The following is an 18,400-nucleotide window of genomic DNA, read 5'->3' on the forward strand; positions in this document are numbered from 1 at the left end:
AACTAGCCCACAACAAAATTTCAGCTACCAGATTTTGCCTTGGTTTTCATCCCTCGCCAAATTTCTCAAAGACATCCTCTACATCAGCCACTTACAGCTTTTTTCATGTTGTTTACGCGCCGTTGAAGTCGTGATTACACTTTTTACGACAGCCTCCGAATGCAGCACGGGAACAACCCCCGCCCCCAATAACCTCCCCCTCATGTAACGTCACACCAACGGCTATTTGCATGAAGTGTTTTCTGGCTGCAGCTCGAGCTCGGCTGCAGAGCGAGATCCTCAGAGGGGGAAAGCGAGGGAAGCGGTGCAGTGAAAATAGGAGGAGGGGGAGTCTTGTGTTTCACATCAGAGGAGCGGCGAGGAAAAACGGGCTGAAAGCAAGGATAAGGTGTCCGATAACAAAAGCAGAGAGGGGGGGGAAAGCAGAAGAGCGGCTTCTCTTGTATCGGAAAATGGAGCTACCCGCCGCGGGAGAGCACGTCTTTGCGGTGGAGAGCATCGAGAAGAAGCGCAGCAGAAAGGTTTGTCACAAGAGCACCGAAGGACATTTTTGCACACATGCACTTGGAAAGGAGGCTGATTTTTCTTTTTCACTTCTGCTTTCAGCGGAGCATATGTTGTTTTATTATTACTATTATTGTTATTCGATATTTTAAGATGACTGTGCAGCGCGGAGTAAAGTAACGTTACGCTCATTATCCCGTTTCTCCTCCTTCACAGGGACGGGTTGAGTATTTGGTCAAGTGGCGTGGATGGTCTCCAAGGTGAGTGCACTTGATAACAGAAATACACTCAACGAGGACGCCACATCCAAAACAGAAAGTGTGCGCAAGTGTAAATGCCTGCATTTTTCTGTGCGTGGGCGCGCGTACGGGGGGTTGCGCGTTCTTGCTCTGGGCACTCGGCGCGTTTATTGGCCCCGATGATGGATGTGGTTTCCCAATGTATGCAATCCCCAGTGTGCCAATTAGAGGAAGACATGTCTATAATTGAACACTATGTTTAAGAAATGCCACGTATCGAGATTTGTGTGGAGGCCGGACCGTTGTTTCCTCCCCCTATTACCGTGCGTAAAAGTTACCCATGATTTATTACACGTGTATCCACAGGGAGGACAAGCGTCTCAGCATGTTGTTTACATGCACGCCCACAATTATGACTCTAGGGAGATTTTATAAGTGATAGATTGAATTAGGTCCTGTCACCTGGGTATCTTCAGCCAGTGCCTGTTATGGTGAGCCGTTTTTGACTGGCCAGGGTGCACTCACTGCTCTCTGTCTCTCCTCTGTGGACAGATACAACACATGGGAACCAGAGGAGAACATCCTGGACCCAAGACTACTTGATGCGTTTCAAGACAGGTACATTTGATAAAGAAGCTTCACAAGCTGCTGAAAAACATGATAGAACAGGTTTTAATCCACTGTATCTTACATTTCCAGTTTTTGTCACAGCACATAAAATATCTGTCACCCATCCCCAGAGAGTAAAGCAGGTTCCCCTGTAAGTTTTAGAAGTGTAGAGAGTTTGGTTAACAGAAAAGCCTTAATGTTTGTCTTTAGATTAAACCCTGTGTCATCAGAGTTGGATCAGGGTTAAGCTCAGGTTAGGGTTATCAGATCAAACTGAACCACTTTGTTGCGCATCTACTTTTTGTTACCTGATAGTTATTTGAGTGTCGGCATCATGTTATCCTGCTAAAGTGCTACCTGCTGTCCTGCCATCCACTCACCAGATGACCAGTGTCATTTTCCACAGCATGACTGTATAAGTGAATGATGATTGTTCAAAGGTTGTTTGATCCCTTTACTTTTTTGCAGGTTAGACTTTTTTCCCCTGGATTTTCTGATGTGCACCACTTTTAAGAACACAAATACAGAGGACACGAGACACCAATCACCAGTTTTTATAGATGAATAACACTTAGTATTCAGCTAAAAGATCTCCATTAAAAATCAATGAAGTCTAGTACTAGGATCAGTCCACATCTACGAGACAGAGTTATGATGTCACTTTATACTTCTTTAGTTGTATAGGTGTACTGCTTATTTAAAGTATCTGCATCTTTCACATTGTTTAAATTGCTTATGGATTTGCATTTATACAGTTTCTAGTGCTATAAATCCAGCTTGCCTGCACACATGTTAAAGTCAGACTTTCTGATGGCACAAAAAAGCCTCAGCAGACAAATGTGAAAATAATTTAGTCACATTCTGCACATTACATCATCGTGCATGGTAGAGTTTAAATATCTGTCTGAAGGAACATGAAGCAAAGTGTATTTTGGAGTCGAGGGGAAGTTTACATTATGGTTCACATCTTTAAGTAATCGGCTCATGATGTGATGACGGTGCAAAAGCAAAGCAAGATTGAAGGAACTACATAGTATCTTAGTAAACGTATATATCAGAAAAATTCAAATATTACCCTTTAGCGTTGGCTACCTTGGTGACTTTAGCTGTTTGGCTAAATACTAAATACTCTCCTGAGTGGCTGACCAGGCTGCTCCGTGTGAAGGGCAGTGTAATTGAATTTCCTAAATGCATGCTGTGTTAAACTGTCACTGGCTTCTCTCTCAGTCTCCTTCAGCTTTTGCCTACAGCAACCTTTCAGGCGCAGGTCACACGTTAAAGCAAAACATCGACTTCACTCTACGGCTGTTTTCGCAATTATCTCTCGCTTGCTCCAAAGAGGAGGGATTTTATTGAAACTAATTGCGTGCCTCTCGGGGGAGCCAAATCGTCTGAATGCCAGGCTATGAAAATACACTGAGTCGTCATTGTAATTAGATGTGAGGGGGGGAGGGTGGGGGAGGAATCTGACATCACTCCTGTCTGCGGTATTGAATTACTGTCTTGGAGGGACTTGGATGGAGACTGAGGAAAGTCAGAGAGGGGTTGGCCCTTATCTTCCACCGTGGATAGAGTTTGTTTACTGGATTATGAGTGTTAGTATAAACTGACTGTTTAGCTTTTGTAGCAGCTGAGGATAAATGTACATTTGATCCTGTTTAAACAAAGGCGAGGACAGGTAAATATATGATGAACAAATAACAATGTATGCTCACCTTACATCAGGAAGTGTAACACATGCTCAGCGTTTTCTAATAGAGCATGAGGAGGACACCCATGACGTCGTGTTGCCATGCAACTGCAACTCATCTCTGTGTCATGGTTCACTGATTGGCTGGTCTATTCCTCTCCCGCAGGGAACGTCAAGAGCAGATGATGGGGTATCGCAAGAGAGGACCCAAGCCAAAACATCTTCTGGTCCAGGTAAGAAAAAATATATATAACAAGGAAACAGGACTTCAGTTTTTCTGTTTTTTATTAACCAGAACACCAGAAAGGCAGCAGCTCAAATAGCATTGTTTACACACAGCGCATTCACACACTGAAATATACTTCAAAACATGATTCTAAATGCTAATCTTGATTATCAGTAATGATGAATGATGCTTAAGTTTCATTTTTATTTGTACCTCTCTCTCTAAGGTCGGGAAATTTCAGAAAATATTAAAGAACATGTGAAATATGTCACGTTTCATCATGTGAAAATGATGAAACATGTCATGAAAGTTGTGATACTAAAAAAAAATAAAATAACGTTTTCGTCTCTAACATGGCTAAAGCTTTTGGTACCATTAAAGCCTACATTCCCCAAAATGCAACTCAAAGCTCCTTTTGTTAGACCCCGCCTGTTAAACGTTTGGGCTTCACACTCAAATTTTTTGGCTTTCAAGTTGTGATTATGAAAGCCATGCTAGATGAAGATGTTCCAAATAAATATGTGGTTAATATGTTTTTCTATTTTGTTTTTGTTCTTGTTGTTATTTATACATGAATAAAAGCATCTTTGTATAATATGCATAATTTCATGTCTGTAAGCCGCTTCACATTATCTTTTTAACGTGAAACTCGTGGGACACAGCAGATTAATATTGGCCACAGACATCTGTAAATGTATTTGGGTATCAGTCAAGTTGTTACAGATATTTGGCTGATATATCAGTATTCCCTATTTTAAACTGAGATGACCCATCATGGTTTACTCCACAGGGTTTTGTTTTACCTGTATGATGAGATAACAAAGCTTCATTTGTAAAAATTTAGGTGTTGGCTCATTTACGGAGTGAAAATTTGAATGAGCGAGGGACGTTATCTTCATTAAATTCTATAGGAATCTGTCTCCTGACCTAACAGTTGCAGTTAGGTGACTGCGATTGTACATTTAATGCATCAATCACTGGCCCAAAGGGCTAAGGGATCCCCTCGGAGGCATGTTTTTGTTCCTCTCAGGAGGGTGTTGGTGGTAACACATGGGATAAAGTCAATGCTGGGACACAAAGCAGCCAATGACATTCCTCCAAGCTGAGGTCACAGCCACGGGAGACACTTTGAAATGTCACTGTGATGGCCGGGCTGGTGGCTCAGAGAGCTGCAAGGGATCTGTAGGAGGGCTGTGTCAACATGGACCCAAGGCCTCTGAAATAAACCTTGTGCTCGTTTGGAGCCCCGTCACACATTCCAAGCACAGTGTCTTCATTGCAGCTCGTGGGCCCCATGAAAGCCTTTTTTTTGTACCCAAGGAAAGACACGTGTGTAGAAACTGGAGACTCTTAATCATTAATCAAATTCCCAGCTCAAAGGGATGCTCTTTATTTTAAATGCTCATTAAAACAACACAAATCATTTGATTCTTTATCGATGGGGCTTGGGCGTTTTTAATAATGCTGATTACTGTGTTTGCTCGCAGGTGCCTTCCTTTGCCAGGAGGTCCAGTATCCTGGCTGACCTACAAGAGGCGTCCCTGGATGAGGACAGCTGTCAGAACGCCAGTCCCATCCAGATGCTTCGTCCGCAGCCCCAGCATTACCAGCTGAACAGTAAGAAGCACCACCAGTACCAGCCGCTGTGCAGGGAGCGTGAGGCTGAGCAGCAGGCTAACGGCAAGAAGTTTTACTATCAGCTTAACAGCAAGAAGCATCATCACTACCAGCCAGACATTAAGGTGCACGAGCCCATATTTGCTAAACCCAAGATAGACGTCCAAGCTCCTGAGCTGGCTAACAAAGAGTATAACCTTCCTCCGGTGCTGCAGCAAAAGTGGGTTCGGGACAAGGACTCGGGCTGTCTGACCAAAGTGAAGGATATCACCATGGAGTTGAAGAAGCTTCCGGCAAACTTCAACGGACACAAAGAGCAAGAGAAGCCAAAACCTAAGGAGGACGCTTTACCACAGCCCAACGGTGTCAGCAGCAGCAAACTAAAGATTGTGAAGAACAAAAACAAGAATGGCCGGATTGTTATTGTCATGAGCAAGTACATGGAAAACGGGATGCAAGCAGCTAAAGTGAAAAACGGCGAGTGTGATGCTGCTGAAAAGCCACCGCAAGGCACCGACAATGGTGCGGAAAAGCACCTGGAAAAGATGAAGCTCGTCAAAAAGCTCGGCCTCATCAATGGATTTGCTAAAAGCCCCGTAGACAAAGCAACGTCTCTCAGTTCTGGATTTAATGGAAATTGCCCCAAAGAAAAGGAACCGTCCCTGAAAGCGGAGCTAACTGTGACAGAACAGGATAAACATGTTGAGGTCAGGGGTCAGGGCCAGCTTCCAGAGGATCAGCCTTTGCAATTGACAACCAAACCTAATCTGCTCTCCCGGCCTTTGAACAGGGGAGTCCCCTCATCACAGGACAAAAAAGAAGGCCAAGGTGGGTTTCAAGGGCTAAAGCGACACCTCTCTGACACAGATGGTGAGGAACGTGAGGGTAGTAAAAGGTTTTTGAGCTCCAGGAGCATAAGCGCTCCCAACACAGCATCATCACCTGTCCAAAGCATCAACATCGACCAAAATGGACACCACAGTCACCCCGGGCTGCAGGATTGTGGGTATGTGGACCAAGTGGAGCCCATTGACTTGAGTATTGTCAAGTCGAGGCCTAAAGCTCCAGTTCCCACGGCAGCCCAGCCTGAAACGCACACACAGCCCGAGGCGCTAACACACACAGAGGAGGAAAGACAAACAGAGGCTGACACACAAACAGAAACTCAGCTTGAAACACAACAACCTGCAGAAGTGGAGAACGCCGAGTCGCTGTCCGTTTCTAACCACGAACAGAAAAAGGAGGACACATTTCCCTCCTTCAAACCTTTCCTTGGGAATATAGTCATCACGGACATTACCACAAACTGCCTCACCGTTACGTTCAAGGAGTACATAGCAGCGTAACAATCTGGGTACCAGCTGTTCATCTGTATAAATGTACATGACATATATTTGTATTTTTGGATGCTTGAATGTACAAATCGACCCTTGATGTTGTTTTCATTTTGTATATTGGTAGTTCAGATAACAAGAGAAACTTTTTATTTGCATATTTCTTCTTATAAGCTAACGAGAAACTGTCTATTTGCATATTTCTTTCTTATAAGCTCAACCTGTTGTTATTTCTGGAGATTTTATAACATGCAGTATCTTCTTGAAACCTAAACTGCAAAATTAGATCGAGCAAATGAGGGGATGTAATTAAAGATGCACTTACTCGTGTAAATAAATACGCTTCACTTTTCTATGGATGTAACTCGTTTTATACAGTCAACCGTCTACATGTCAGATAATGTCAAACAAATGTAGGCTATATGGAGAATTTTGTTAGGAAGAAAATTATATTGAATCCTGGTAAATTACACTGTGTGTGTGTGTGTGTGTGTGTGTGTGTGTGTGTGTGTGTGTGTGTGTGTGTGTGTGTGTGTGTGTGTGTGTGTGTGTGTGCGAACAGATGGACAGATTTAAAGGATGCGTGCTGCTTGGACAGATTATGCCATTAGGCATGCTTAAACAAGCAAATAAAGAAAAATGAAGCGCCTTTTTGTCAATAAATATGATTTGCATTGTTAAAAAGGCTTTTAAATGGAAGATTATTCAAGCTCGATGTTTGCTTCTGTTCTGTTTTTTTAAGCCATGCCTCTCTGATGCCGAGCACCAGTCGCCTGTGACTCTGATAATTTATGTTTTGCAGCAGCACACTGACTGAACGTGGCTTCTTTTTCTTTTATTTGAATGACATCAGTCACAAATCTGCTAGTTGAGCTCTCTAATCTTACAGACTAATACCACCAGCTGGGTTCTCTGGATTCAACTTTTCATGTCTCTGTTCTTTGGCACCCTGACGTGTTCAGTGAAGGCAGTGCAGTTATTATGTATGGGATCCCAGAGGCTTGTCTTGACATAGTTTGCAGTGGAGCTGCAATTAGAAGTGTGTAAAAGCACTTTTCATAATCACTTCTGATCCCCTGTGTCTCTTCCTGCACTGCTGGAGGTGGATTGAGCTGCTCTGTGAGAACCTGGAGCACCGTGTGCTTTTGTGTGCAGAGGAAAAAATAATGGCTTCTTATGATGCATCATAATTTGCAATAATAAAATTGTTTGCAACTGAGTGTGTTTGATGTGTTTATTCTCCATGCTCCTATAGCAAAGGGGGGGTACCCTGGTACCCTTAATCACGTGATGCGACCTCGGCTTCCCTCAGAGAGCTGAATGTTTTAGCAGGAAGAGGACGGCTGCTGTTGTCTTAAAAGGTTGCCTCAGAAGAAGCTAAATCTGATCTTGGCTCTGTCTGTCTGTGTGTGTGCGTGCGTGTGGGCTGCAGGCCACAAGGATTACAGAGCCGGGGTGTATTTTCAGATGAGCATCCTACAATCCCACAGGCTGTTTTGGACCAGCATGTGTGCCATAGTGGAGCTCAAAGTCAGGCCTTTTCACTTGTGTATGTGCAAATTATTTTAACTCACATAAAAAACTGCTTTTTACAGAAGTTTGCAGTTTAATTCTGTCCTATATCAGCAACTGAGTTTAAAGTGAAACGATCACAGGCCTGAATTATGCAACAGTAAAAGAAAGACCTTAAATATTGAATATATTGAATCGCTGAATTCTTTGACTGAAAAACAAAACGTCTGTTTTGTGCTGAAATGAATGCTAAAGAAGTACGTTTGTAATTTAAAGCTCATAATTTTGACCTGAACAGCTGTTCGCGCCAGGTGTTTCTTTGATAAATCATGCTGCCACGCTGAGAGACTCAACAGGAGGCAACTGATTTCTTCGCTACAGGTTCAGCTTTAATGGCAGAGGCGGGGTATTATTTTCACGTTTCTTGTTTAATGCATGCATATAGTGAAGGAGCTGGTTCGTGCAGGTGAGCTCAGTCCTAAAGCTGCCCGAAACATTTTTGTCTTGCCACACGAATGCCTCATCTATCCGTCTGCTGTGAGGGGAAATGCGCGATATCCGTATTTTCCGACAATGTGTGTGCATAAATAATCTTTAGAAAAGCGATGAAATCTGACATTCCGACAACCGCAATGACAGAGATGGCAGCTCTCGACCATTTCCTCTGCTCCAACCCGCCAATAAAACTGCTTTCTGTGCGCATTAATATGAGCGTCGACAGAGAAAATGGCTGTCCTCTCCTCCTCCATGCGCGCTCTTCTCTTGCGTCTCTCCGAAACGCTGAGCAGCAGCCCGCAAATTATTACCGCGATGTTCCAGCTGAGGAGCTACAGCGGGAAATTCCCCGCAGGATCTAAGACCAAGTTACTTCCTTTGTAATGGCTGTTTGCGCTTATTCGTGTAAAGAATCTAATAAAAAAAAATGTGACAGACACCAAACAAGTTGGTTTCTTACTGCAATCATCTAAAGAAGAATTGCACAAAATGCTGCACGGAGGATTTGCGCTGTTTCTCTTCCTGATTTGTGTCAGGTTGAGCTGATTTTGCGTGTGAGTGATGAACAGATCCAGGGCTCGTCTCACAGAAGACACGTGCTTTTTGAATTGCCAAACTTTTATTCCGAGGGGAGTCTCGAGTGGGCCGGCACTTTCTCCACACACATCCTTAAGTGCAGATTTTGGACTGCGCCACACATCAGCGCAGTTACAAACCTCTTGACCCGCCTGCCCTTTTTAAATTTAGATCCGGTTTAAATGCTGTGAACTGGACAGAAATTTCCACGCGTGACAAAATTACTGACTGAACCCGACTGTTTTAGCTCTTTATGATGTGAACATTAGTTCCGTTTGTAAAATGGGGAAAAACATCCTCTCAGGTTTTGTCCCAAACCCACCAATGAGCCTGGTACAAATATTCCTCTGAAACTCTTTTTAAAGCTGCTCACATAAAGGAGTCTTTGTGTCGTTTTTACACAGAAAAAAAGTTGTTTGAAGGGGAAACGGGTAGGAATAGAAACTGGAGTGTAAATTGCACATAAAAACATTAGAGACTAATAGTTTCATTTACGCAGGCAGCCTGCTGGGATCCCCCTGCCTTTTCCAATGAACAAAGTGACTAAAGCTCCAGTCATCCAGCGGTGACTGGCAGATGAGCTCAGCCCTTGTGAAGACTGTGAACTCATGAAGACTCTGGTGGTGGTTTTTTGTTTTGTTTTTCGTGTCAACGTAACATAATTATCCACAGTGTTTTCCCTAAGTAGTGAATTGGAGCCCCGCGCCTCTGATTTCGGTCTATTCTCTGTTCTCTGATCATTTTCACCCTGCAGGCTGTACGAGCCCGGTTGGTTTGAAACCGGTTGAGCCTGCACGAAAATCAAGTTTTCATGAGACATGACGGGAATCCGTGAAAGGAATTCAGCTTTAAAATGAAGAGAACCATGAAGAATATTGACTACCTGCCATGGTACCTTATTGAACTAATGTTTTTTCTTCAACTGCCCATTAGTGCGATTACCTATGGGAAAAAGGAAATTAATAAAGGCTAAAAATTGGGTCTAATGTAAACGTTTAAATCCCCAGACAAGTGAAAAAAATGGGGGAAAGCTTTAATTGGGGCAGGATTCCTTCAATGCTTAAGCTCCACAGAACGGACTGAACTTGGTCAATTGGATGTCTGAAATGTCTGGTTATTATTGCGCTATTTTTCGTATTAGTCCCTTTGTGCTGTAGCCGGGGATTCCTGTTTTGTGCGCACACCGGGAACACGCGTCTTGCCCGGATACAAGCCAACCAATGGTGTTTTAATGGCGGCGGCACTGCTGCACTGCAGGCGCGCCGAGACCAATCGCATCCAGAGTCTGAGGTGCGCCCATCTTCTCTTTCTGTCTGCGCTCAGAAGAAAAAAAAAGCCGAAGCATGGATCAGAACCTGTAGCCTGGAATAATCACCGGGCCAGCTAAAGGCTTAATCCGAGCTTTGCTTCCTTTAAGAGGTTCTGATATGTCACTCACCGCAGCCTACAGATCCAGAGTAATGCTTTGGAGATTAGGGCATCTTTCAAATATTTAGTTTGGGTTTGGTGTTCGACCATTCCCTTTGGGTTTCACCTCCGGGGGAAATTATCTTACATAAATGGTAAATATTTCCCTCTGTGCGCGCAACACCAAATTACTGCTAGTCAATTTCTGTTCTGGCTCTTTCAGGTGATTTTGAGCCGGTTTTAATGAGTTTTATTCGAAGATCCTTTCGCTCAGAAACTGAGAAGAACAGAAAAAATGTTTAAATTTGGTTTATTAGAAATTTGGGGAATTTTAATGCGTCGTGGCATCTTCACTCAGCCTGTAGTCACACCTTTTTATTAGCAACAGTTTAGGAATTTAAAACGACAAATGCTCCGGATAGTTTTAAATTTCCCCGAAATTGTTGGTGCTCAGTCGATCTCTGCTCTTAATTATCCCGATGTGAGGCCTCCTCACCCCCGTGTGGTTTTCATGTTTTTGTTCCTCAGTCAGTGATCGTGGGCCTGCTGGACCTGCGCGCATGATTGAGATTTTAAACCAACCTCAGTTATTTGTTTTATTACGCTTAAAGCAATAAAGGCAGCATATTGTTTACCATGTACCTACATGTTTAGCTTTACATGATAGTGTTTATATTTTAAAGTGATGAAACGTGAAAAAGAAAAAGGAAAACGTGTTTTATTATTCAATAAATATAAATGAGGAATGTTATTAAATTGAACACATTATGTCGGTCTAAAAAAAATAATGTGTGTGTGTGTGTGTGTGTGTGTGTGTGTGTGTGTGTGTGTGTGTGTGTGTGTGTGTGTGTGGCAGAGACCTATACTGTAAAATGTAATTAGTTCTCAGAAAAAAAATTATGCAAACTTGTTGCCTTAGAAAAACTAAGTGCAGCTTACTTAAGATGAATTAGGGCATCTTATTCGTTGAGAGTATGCGAAGTTAAATTATGGATTTCTCTCACCCACTCACACACGCACGCACACACAGAATATATTGTTAGTGAAGGCATCATCCTCCTGCTCCTCACGGAGTGCTTGTTCTTGAATTTGTCTTCTCCGCATTTGTAGTTTGCACCAGGGCCTTGCCAGGCTCCTCGAGAAAATCCTTTGCTCTGGAGCTTTCCTGTGTTCCAGTGTGACTTTGGATATATCCAGATGATGAAAGCATTTCACGCTGGGATGTCTAAGATGTTGAAACATATCACAAGTATACCGTAGGGTTCTCATTTTGCAGCTGTAGCCATTCACCAGCTTGCCCATGTCGTCCAGCCGTCCCTCTGTGGGATTATAATCCATGATGATTTCCGGTATTTGATGCTCCTGCTCAAACACTCTCACACCCTTGTGCGGCAGATTTTTCTCCTTTTTTATGTAGGACACTAGGAGGTCTGGGCTGTGAACGCACACCTGGAAGAGCTGAAAGATTTGTGTCTGGGCCGTGTTCAGGACGGTCCACCTTTGTCTGCTTCCTCTTTAGAGGCTCCGATCACAGTTTGTGTGACATAAAAACGCCATTGCATGTTGCATAATTTCCCTGTAAACAGATGCAAGTTGCATTTAAATGCATTTGATGACTTAGCATCACAAGCAGCCCTGCAGAGCTTCCTGATAAATGGCACCAATGCTCGTCCCAGAGGAATTCTGTGAACTCCCGTTAGAATCCGAAACCCCAGCAAGGAGTGCACGGGAGTGGATTTGGGCCATCTCTCTCATCCCTCTCTAAAAACGCTTCTTCCCTCTAAATCAATGTACCTCAGAGTGATTGAATGAATCCGGCACAGCCAGAAAAGGTTAAAGGGAAGACTGGATATCCAGCACTTGAGGAAATGACATCGGTGCTGCATTTTTACACTGTCAGCTCTGCGGGGTGTTTCTTTCTTTGGTGCAGGGAGACCATTTTCTTCAGATCCGTATTTTATCCCTTGCTGGCTGCTGATTGGCTGGCTGCTAATTGGCCGGTCCCGCGGTGTGCTGCTGAGCAGGGGTCCTGGGGCAGACTCGTTTTGGAAGGGGCTAGAGGTCAGTTTCATCCTCTTCTTCAAGCTCACCACAGCCAGAGTTTGAATGGATAGATGTAATGTTACGTTTCTGAAACATTGTCAAGCTTCTCTGTCTTCGAAAATCATATCTCTCTTGTGGTTACCCTAGCGTTACATAAATGACTCCTAAAAGAATATTTGGGAGTGGTGCTCAAGGACGAAATAAATAAAATAAATAAAATGTGTATGTGAAAGAATTTACATCAGTTTTGTGCTTGAACATATTTAACAGTAAATGATCGCAGGTAAGTTTAACCTGACCTGCTGCTAAGACGTAATAGATTTAGATGATGAGTCATGAGTCTGAGGCATTTTTGAAAATTTTTAATTTATTTAAAAATATTCCAACCCAAGAGGAATTAAATGCATAATTAATAACCAGATTGTATGGCCATCTTTTTTTTTAGTTACTTACTCATTCGCTTCCCTTTATCGCCGCTGTCCTTGTGTTGGAATTCATTTCATCTCATTTTTAACTGACGAAGAAAGATCAGCCAGTCTCAGCAAAGATGTTCAAATGATTCAGCCAAGACTAACCGCTCTTTATATATATATATATATATATATATATATATATATATATATATATATATATATATATATATATATATATATGAACGTAGTTATTCTTACTATTTCAACCTAATAAAATCGAATCTAAAAAATGAGCAAGTAAAAAATTATAAATATAAAAACAGTCTAATGAAAAAAAAATAATGATAATAATAATAATAATAATGTTTTTAAATACATTTTTATTTTATAATTTCTTTATCATTACACTGATACCAAAGTAAATGCATAAATAATCGAATTTATTTAATTTGTTGTTTGTTTTTTTGCGGGTAACATAAATGTGGCACTGTATGGGAAAACAGGGATCGGATTTATGAGCGGAAGGGCGCCTCACTGTGAGAAAGGAAAAGTGAAAACTGCGGTTTAACTTTGACCTTTTTGTTTGATGTGCGTTAAAAACAAGGGGCCTCGCAGGAGCTTATCCATAATTTCCGATTATCTGGGCTGAGAAATCTCATTATCGGGAAAAATTAAACAAAAATTCAAAGATGGCTGTGTTTCATAATTCAAAGAAACAAATCACAACCCCCCGTTTCACTGAAGAGACCAATCAGATGCCTTTAAACCTCACACAGCGAGAAGCTTTCCCAGATCTCTTCCTGGAAAATTCGTCTTATTACTGCTTATCTTTGGGCCGTGACAGCTGTTTTCCTAACGTCTGATGAATCAGTGTCACTGAAAGGTTCAGTTTAATCGCTGAGATCCAATGGACTGACCTCTTACCAAAACACAAATTTATTTTATAACATTACAGGCATGTATTTGATTTAAATGTATCACCCACTTTGCATTTATTTCAAACAACAGAGCGCCGGCGTGTGATATGCGGTAAATCAGACGGCTGAATATAATTACAATATTTTCTCTTTAAGGTGAACGCGCAGAGAATAATTAGATAAAATCACGTGAACGGACCGGGCAGATATGTAGCACTTGGCCTGACGCAGGGAGGACGTGGAGGCGATCGTTTGGTGTTTATGGAATAACAAAAAATAACCTCCGCTTCATCAGCTGATGAATACGCTGCTGTAGCGACCAAACGCAAATGGGGGAAACTACCTACGCGCTGGCGCGCAATTCAGGCGCCCTCGTTATTTCCTACTCTCTCTCTATTTGCCTGACAAGGCTGGCGTGTCCGCATAACGAGACCGCGTGCATTTTTGCGCACATAACTTGCGCGAAATGATTCACTCGCCGCGCGGGGAAAAAAGCCACCATTTCCCCCTCCCCGAAGAATTCGCAGAGGCGCAAGCTCCTCCTCTCCACTTAGCAACCAGAGCACGTAGCAACGGTTCGACCAATGGGTGCTCGCCTAAAGGTTCCACCGACTGCGGTTCCTTAGCAACGCTGTGAAAAAACTGCGCTGACGTCCATTCTGTTCGGGAGTATTATGGTCTGTCGGGAATTCAGAGTGGCTGGGACTGGAGAAAAATATCTGCTCTGCTAGCGTTAGCGTCCACCCAGCTAACGGGAGGTAGCACTGGGGTAAACATGGAGCTTTCTGCCGTCGGGGAGAGGGTGTTCGCTGCCGAGTCTATCATCAAACGCAGAATCAGGAAGGTAGGCGGGAGATGTAACGTGCTCTTTTCTCCCAGAATGCTGAATAAGACCACCGCCGCCGCACTCTCATACTACTGTTAACCCTTGCGAGCTAACCAAGTCCTGTCTGTTTGTTTCTGATGGCATGCAGGGTCGCATTGAATACCTCGTGAAATGGAAGGGGTGGTCTCCCAAGTAAGTCCCGCTACACTGAGCCTCATTATGTTTTCACCCCGCGGCTGCCCTGCCCGCACTGTCTCGGCTGTGGCTGTCGTTAGCACAGCACATCACAGCTAGCGAGACAGCGGGATTAAAACTGAGCACGGTGGAGATTTTTAGCTCGCAGGCTAGCGCCGTGTGTCAGTCTCCGCTCCCTCTGTCTAACTCTGCGTTTTTAATTCGCAGATACAGCACTTGGGAACCGGAGGAAAATATTCTGGACTCCCGCCTGTTCGCCGCTTTTGAACAGAGGTAAGATGTCTGTGTGGCCTTTCTGGGCAGAGCCAGTGAGTGTTCGGTAACTGTACGCTGTCCTCGGTGCACTTTGCTCCCGTGACACTCAAAATGGGTGTCTGGTTTTTCACAGGGAGCGTGAAAGGGAGCTCTACGGGCCCAAAAAGAGAGGACCAAAACCCAAGACGTTTCTGCTTAAGGTAAAGCTGGCAGCTTGCTTTATTTTTTTATTGCGTGTCTCTAATAAAGCCCCAACAAACCCTTCCTGCGCTCTCTTCACTTCTGTAGATTGTGGCTTCTTAATTTTTTTCTTTGAGTGCATTAGTGAATGAGCAGGTTAAATATGCTAATTATGCATAATTAGGACAGCCTACCCATGAATGGGAGTGTATTCAGTTTGTTTATTGCCTAATGGGGATGTATTGACATGCTAAAACGGGCTTTGACTACCTAAAGACAGGGGTGTCAAACAAGCGGCCCCATAGGGCCAGAAGCACATCGCAAAAGGTGTCCCATCAGGGGGGCTTTTTTCAACTGGGGAAATTGAACTGTTAATTTTGTGGTGATACCAGGCATTAGAATATATATGATAAAATAATTTCTAGGTCCTGACAAATGGGTTGACCCAGAGAGTTTGGCATGTATCTGGTTATTTCTGCTTCTCTAAATGAAGAGAAAAATCAGATATTATGCAGCTGTTTTAATGGACTATAGCTTACATAAGGACTCTTTGTGTCCTGTTAAATAAAATGTGTTTAACAAACAGCCAGGCTGTTTTTCCATCTTCTTCTTTTTTTTACACGCTCTGGGTCTGTTGTCTCTTTATTAAAGCCACTTTTAAAGCAAAAATGGAAAAGCTCCAGGTGGCATGTAATAAATTAGAATTCAGGAATGTTTAAGTTCTCCAATTTTGTAGATCAGTAATAAAAAAAAATCTCACTTGAATTTTAATGTACAAATTTATTTGCCTCTAAAATATAGTTGTAAGAACTATAAAACTACTCTACTTTAAAGGACATGAGGTGTTTTTCTTTTCTTGAACACATGCCGTTTATGCATTTGTTGTCCCTGTTGTGTAATTTATAAATAGATTAAAAAATATAAAACAAATAGTTTATATACTGAAATGGATATGTGTCTGAAATAAATTATTTAATTAAAATTTTATGATTACATGTTACTTTCCAATGAGCCGAGGAAAACATCACGGCCTGATGCTTCATCTGTTCAGAGCGGTGAACCGTGAAAATTGCTTAATGAGCGGCAGTTTGTCTTGAACAAAATGCCAGAGTCTCCACTGACAGGGCTCGTTTAAAGGGGATTGGTAGAAGTTGAGTAATAAACATGGTGCCCTGAAACTAGTTATTGCTGTGAATTATTGATGTAAGATTAATATCCACTCTTTCGATAGTTAGTTTATTAGCAGTCCAATATGACAGGTGTAGGTAGAAGCAATCAATAGGCTGTTTAAATTACATTTTACAAATTAATAGAAAAAGCAGACGATAAAAGAATGAATGAATCCCTTTTAACTGATTCAGTTTGATGTTCGCTATGAAAAATGGTGTCATTTTCTTAAAATACTAATTTCAAAAATTTTCTGATAGGCTCAGGCAAAGGTGAAGTCCAAGTCCTATGACTTCAGGAGCGAAGCAGTCCGAGGAATGCGCGTCACCTACCCAACTCCAGAACCGATTGCCACCCCCAGGGCCAGAGAGGGCCTGAGAGCTGTCGTGCCCACCATCTTCCCACCGAGTACCGTCAACCGTGGAGAAAGCGTACGCGTCCGACCGCCTGAACTGAGCCCTCGTGAGCACCAGCAGTCTTTGCTTCATACTAGTTCAGAAGACCTCATCCACATACCTAAAAAGAGAGGTCCCAAGCCTAAGCCGCGGTTTAATGAGGTCTTCTCTGAGCACCATAAAAGGAGAGGGGAGGAGCAGGAGAGCCACGGCCCTCACAAACTGGCTAAGCTCCAGGGGGGCGAAGACATGAGGCTGGTCAAACTGGCCCACAGACATCCAGAGAACCACGGCCACAGCCATAAACATCATTACCACCACCATCACCACCACCATCACCACACACAGCGCTCTGGGGAGAGCTCCTACAAACAGCTGTACTCAGACCGCGGCCTGCATCCTCACAGAACAGACATGGACACTCACAGAATAAAGGACGTCTCCGCCTACCTGGTACCTGCACACTTCAAGCACCACTCCAAAATGAGTCTGAGTCGTCCCGCCGAGCTCCCCCAAATGGAAAAGCCTTATTTTCTGGACAGGCCGTCCCCAACGCGGCTCGACAACGATTTGGACGAAGTGACGTGGAGGCCGTCTCTCGGCAACGTGGAGAAGGTCCTGGTGACAGACGTGACCACCAACTTCCTGACGGTCACCATCAAGGAGAGCAGCACTTCTAAAGGCTTCTTCAAGGACAAAAGATGACTGACTGATGCTCTGTTTTCTGACTTTCAGCAGATCTGAAGTTTATAGGACATGGTGGGATTATCAAGCAACGCAGATTTTGTATGTAATGTAAAAAGGCAAATAACATAATGTGCATATGTGTATATAATATAAAGCTGGACATCTATTTAATGTATTGACCAAATCAAATGAAGTCCCTTTCACATTGTGCAATGGTTAACATGAGTTGCATGTTTCCTTTGCAGCGAGTGGCTACTTTCTGTACAGACCTTGTGACTTTTACTATTTTGCATTTAAAACTAACAAGAATGTATTTTTTCCACGTTTCTTCCCACCTGAGCTGTGCAGCGAGGATATTTAATTCAGGTTGTGGTCTGAATAATTCTCTTTATTTGAACTGATTTGACTGAAAGGTTTCGCTTGATTTCAAATCCTGGAATAATATTTAAAAATTAACTCAAGCACTTTGAATTTAAAAGTATTAGAAAAAATCTTTATGTTGTCTTCAAAGACCGAGTTTGCCTCGGAGATTTCTAAAACCTAAAGTAAATTAACAAATTCAACACACTCTCTGAAGTTTTCCCAAAGTTAATATAACATTTTCCATTAACATAGTTCCTATATTTTACATTTTCATAGAAAAACGATCATACAGCTTTGTTGTAACTGACAAAAAAGAGGTTGTTGTCAAACTGCTTTTTAGACGCTTTTCAATAAATCATTTGAATTTCTCATTTCTTTGTGTTGTTTTTAAACCATCGTCAGCCCTCCGGGTTCCGCTTAGATCCATCAATTAGACCCGACAAACGACTTAACCGCCGGGCTTAGTTTTATATTCCCCACATATAATAATATCTCTCGATTTCAACGCGTTGTTTAATATTTATTTATTTATTGAAATTTCTGCAAAGTTGCGCCAAAAGTTAAAGGCCTCGGGCTCATCACCCAGCCCGGCTCGCACAGTCCTGCGAGAGGCCTACATGATTCTCCCTCCAGAGTTGCAACAGCACAAATTTCTCCCCCCTCTGGTCAATAAAAGTCCGTGAATCTGCTTTCATTGTTTAATTTTTGTATGCGTCGTGACTCTACATGGCTGCATGACCGCTTAGTTTT

General features: G+C 42.8%; 2 protein-coding genes across 2 annotated transcripts; both read left to right on the plus strand.

Moving 5' to 3' along the window:
* Positions 1 to 215: 215 nt before the first annotated feature.
* Positions 216 to 6,752, plus strand: LOC146668788 (E3 SUMO-protein ligase CBX4-like). The gene is made up of 5 exons (XM_085410797.1): positions 216 to 521; positions 721 to 764; positions 1,296 to 1,361; positions 3,209 to 3,275; positions 4,756 to 6,752. Exons 1-5 carry the CDS (start codon positions 231 to 233, stop codon positions 6,229 to 6,231), a joined length of 1,944 nt encoding a protein of 647 aa, XP_085266923.1. The 5' UTR covers positions 216 to 230; the 3' UTR covers positions 6,232 to 6,752.
* A 7,480-nt stretch (positions 6,753 to 14,232) lies between these two features.
* On the plus strand, positions 14,233 to 18,012 carry cbx8b (chromobox homolog 8b). Its single transcript, XM_085410798.1, has 5 exons — positions 14,233 to 14,426; positions 14,557 to 14,600; positions 14,811 to 14,876; positions 14,992 to 15,058; positions 16,466 to 18,012. The coding sequence occupies exons 1-5, from the start codon at positions 14,358 to 14,360 to the stop codon at positions 17,303 to 17,305; spliced, it is 1,086 nt and encodes a 361-aa protein (XP_085266924.1). The 5' UTR covers positions 14,233 to 14,357; the 3' UTR covers positions 17,306 to 18,012.
* Positions 18,013 to 18,400: the final 388 nt, after the last annotated feature.

Source organism: Rhamphochromis longiceps, linkage group LG6 (assembly GCF_057381845.1).
Source record: "Rhamphochromis longiceps isolate RC_006_pf linkage group LG6, R_longiceps_female_GT1.1, whole genome shotgun sequence".
In the NCBI taxonomy this organism is placed as follows: domain Eukaryota; kingdom Metazoa; phylum Chordata; class Actinopteri; order Cichliformes; family Cichlidae; genus Rhamphochromis; species Rhamphochromis longiceps.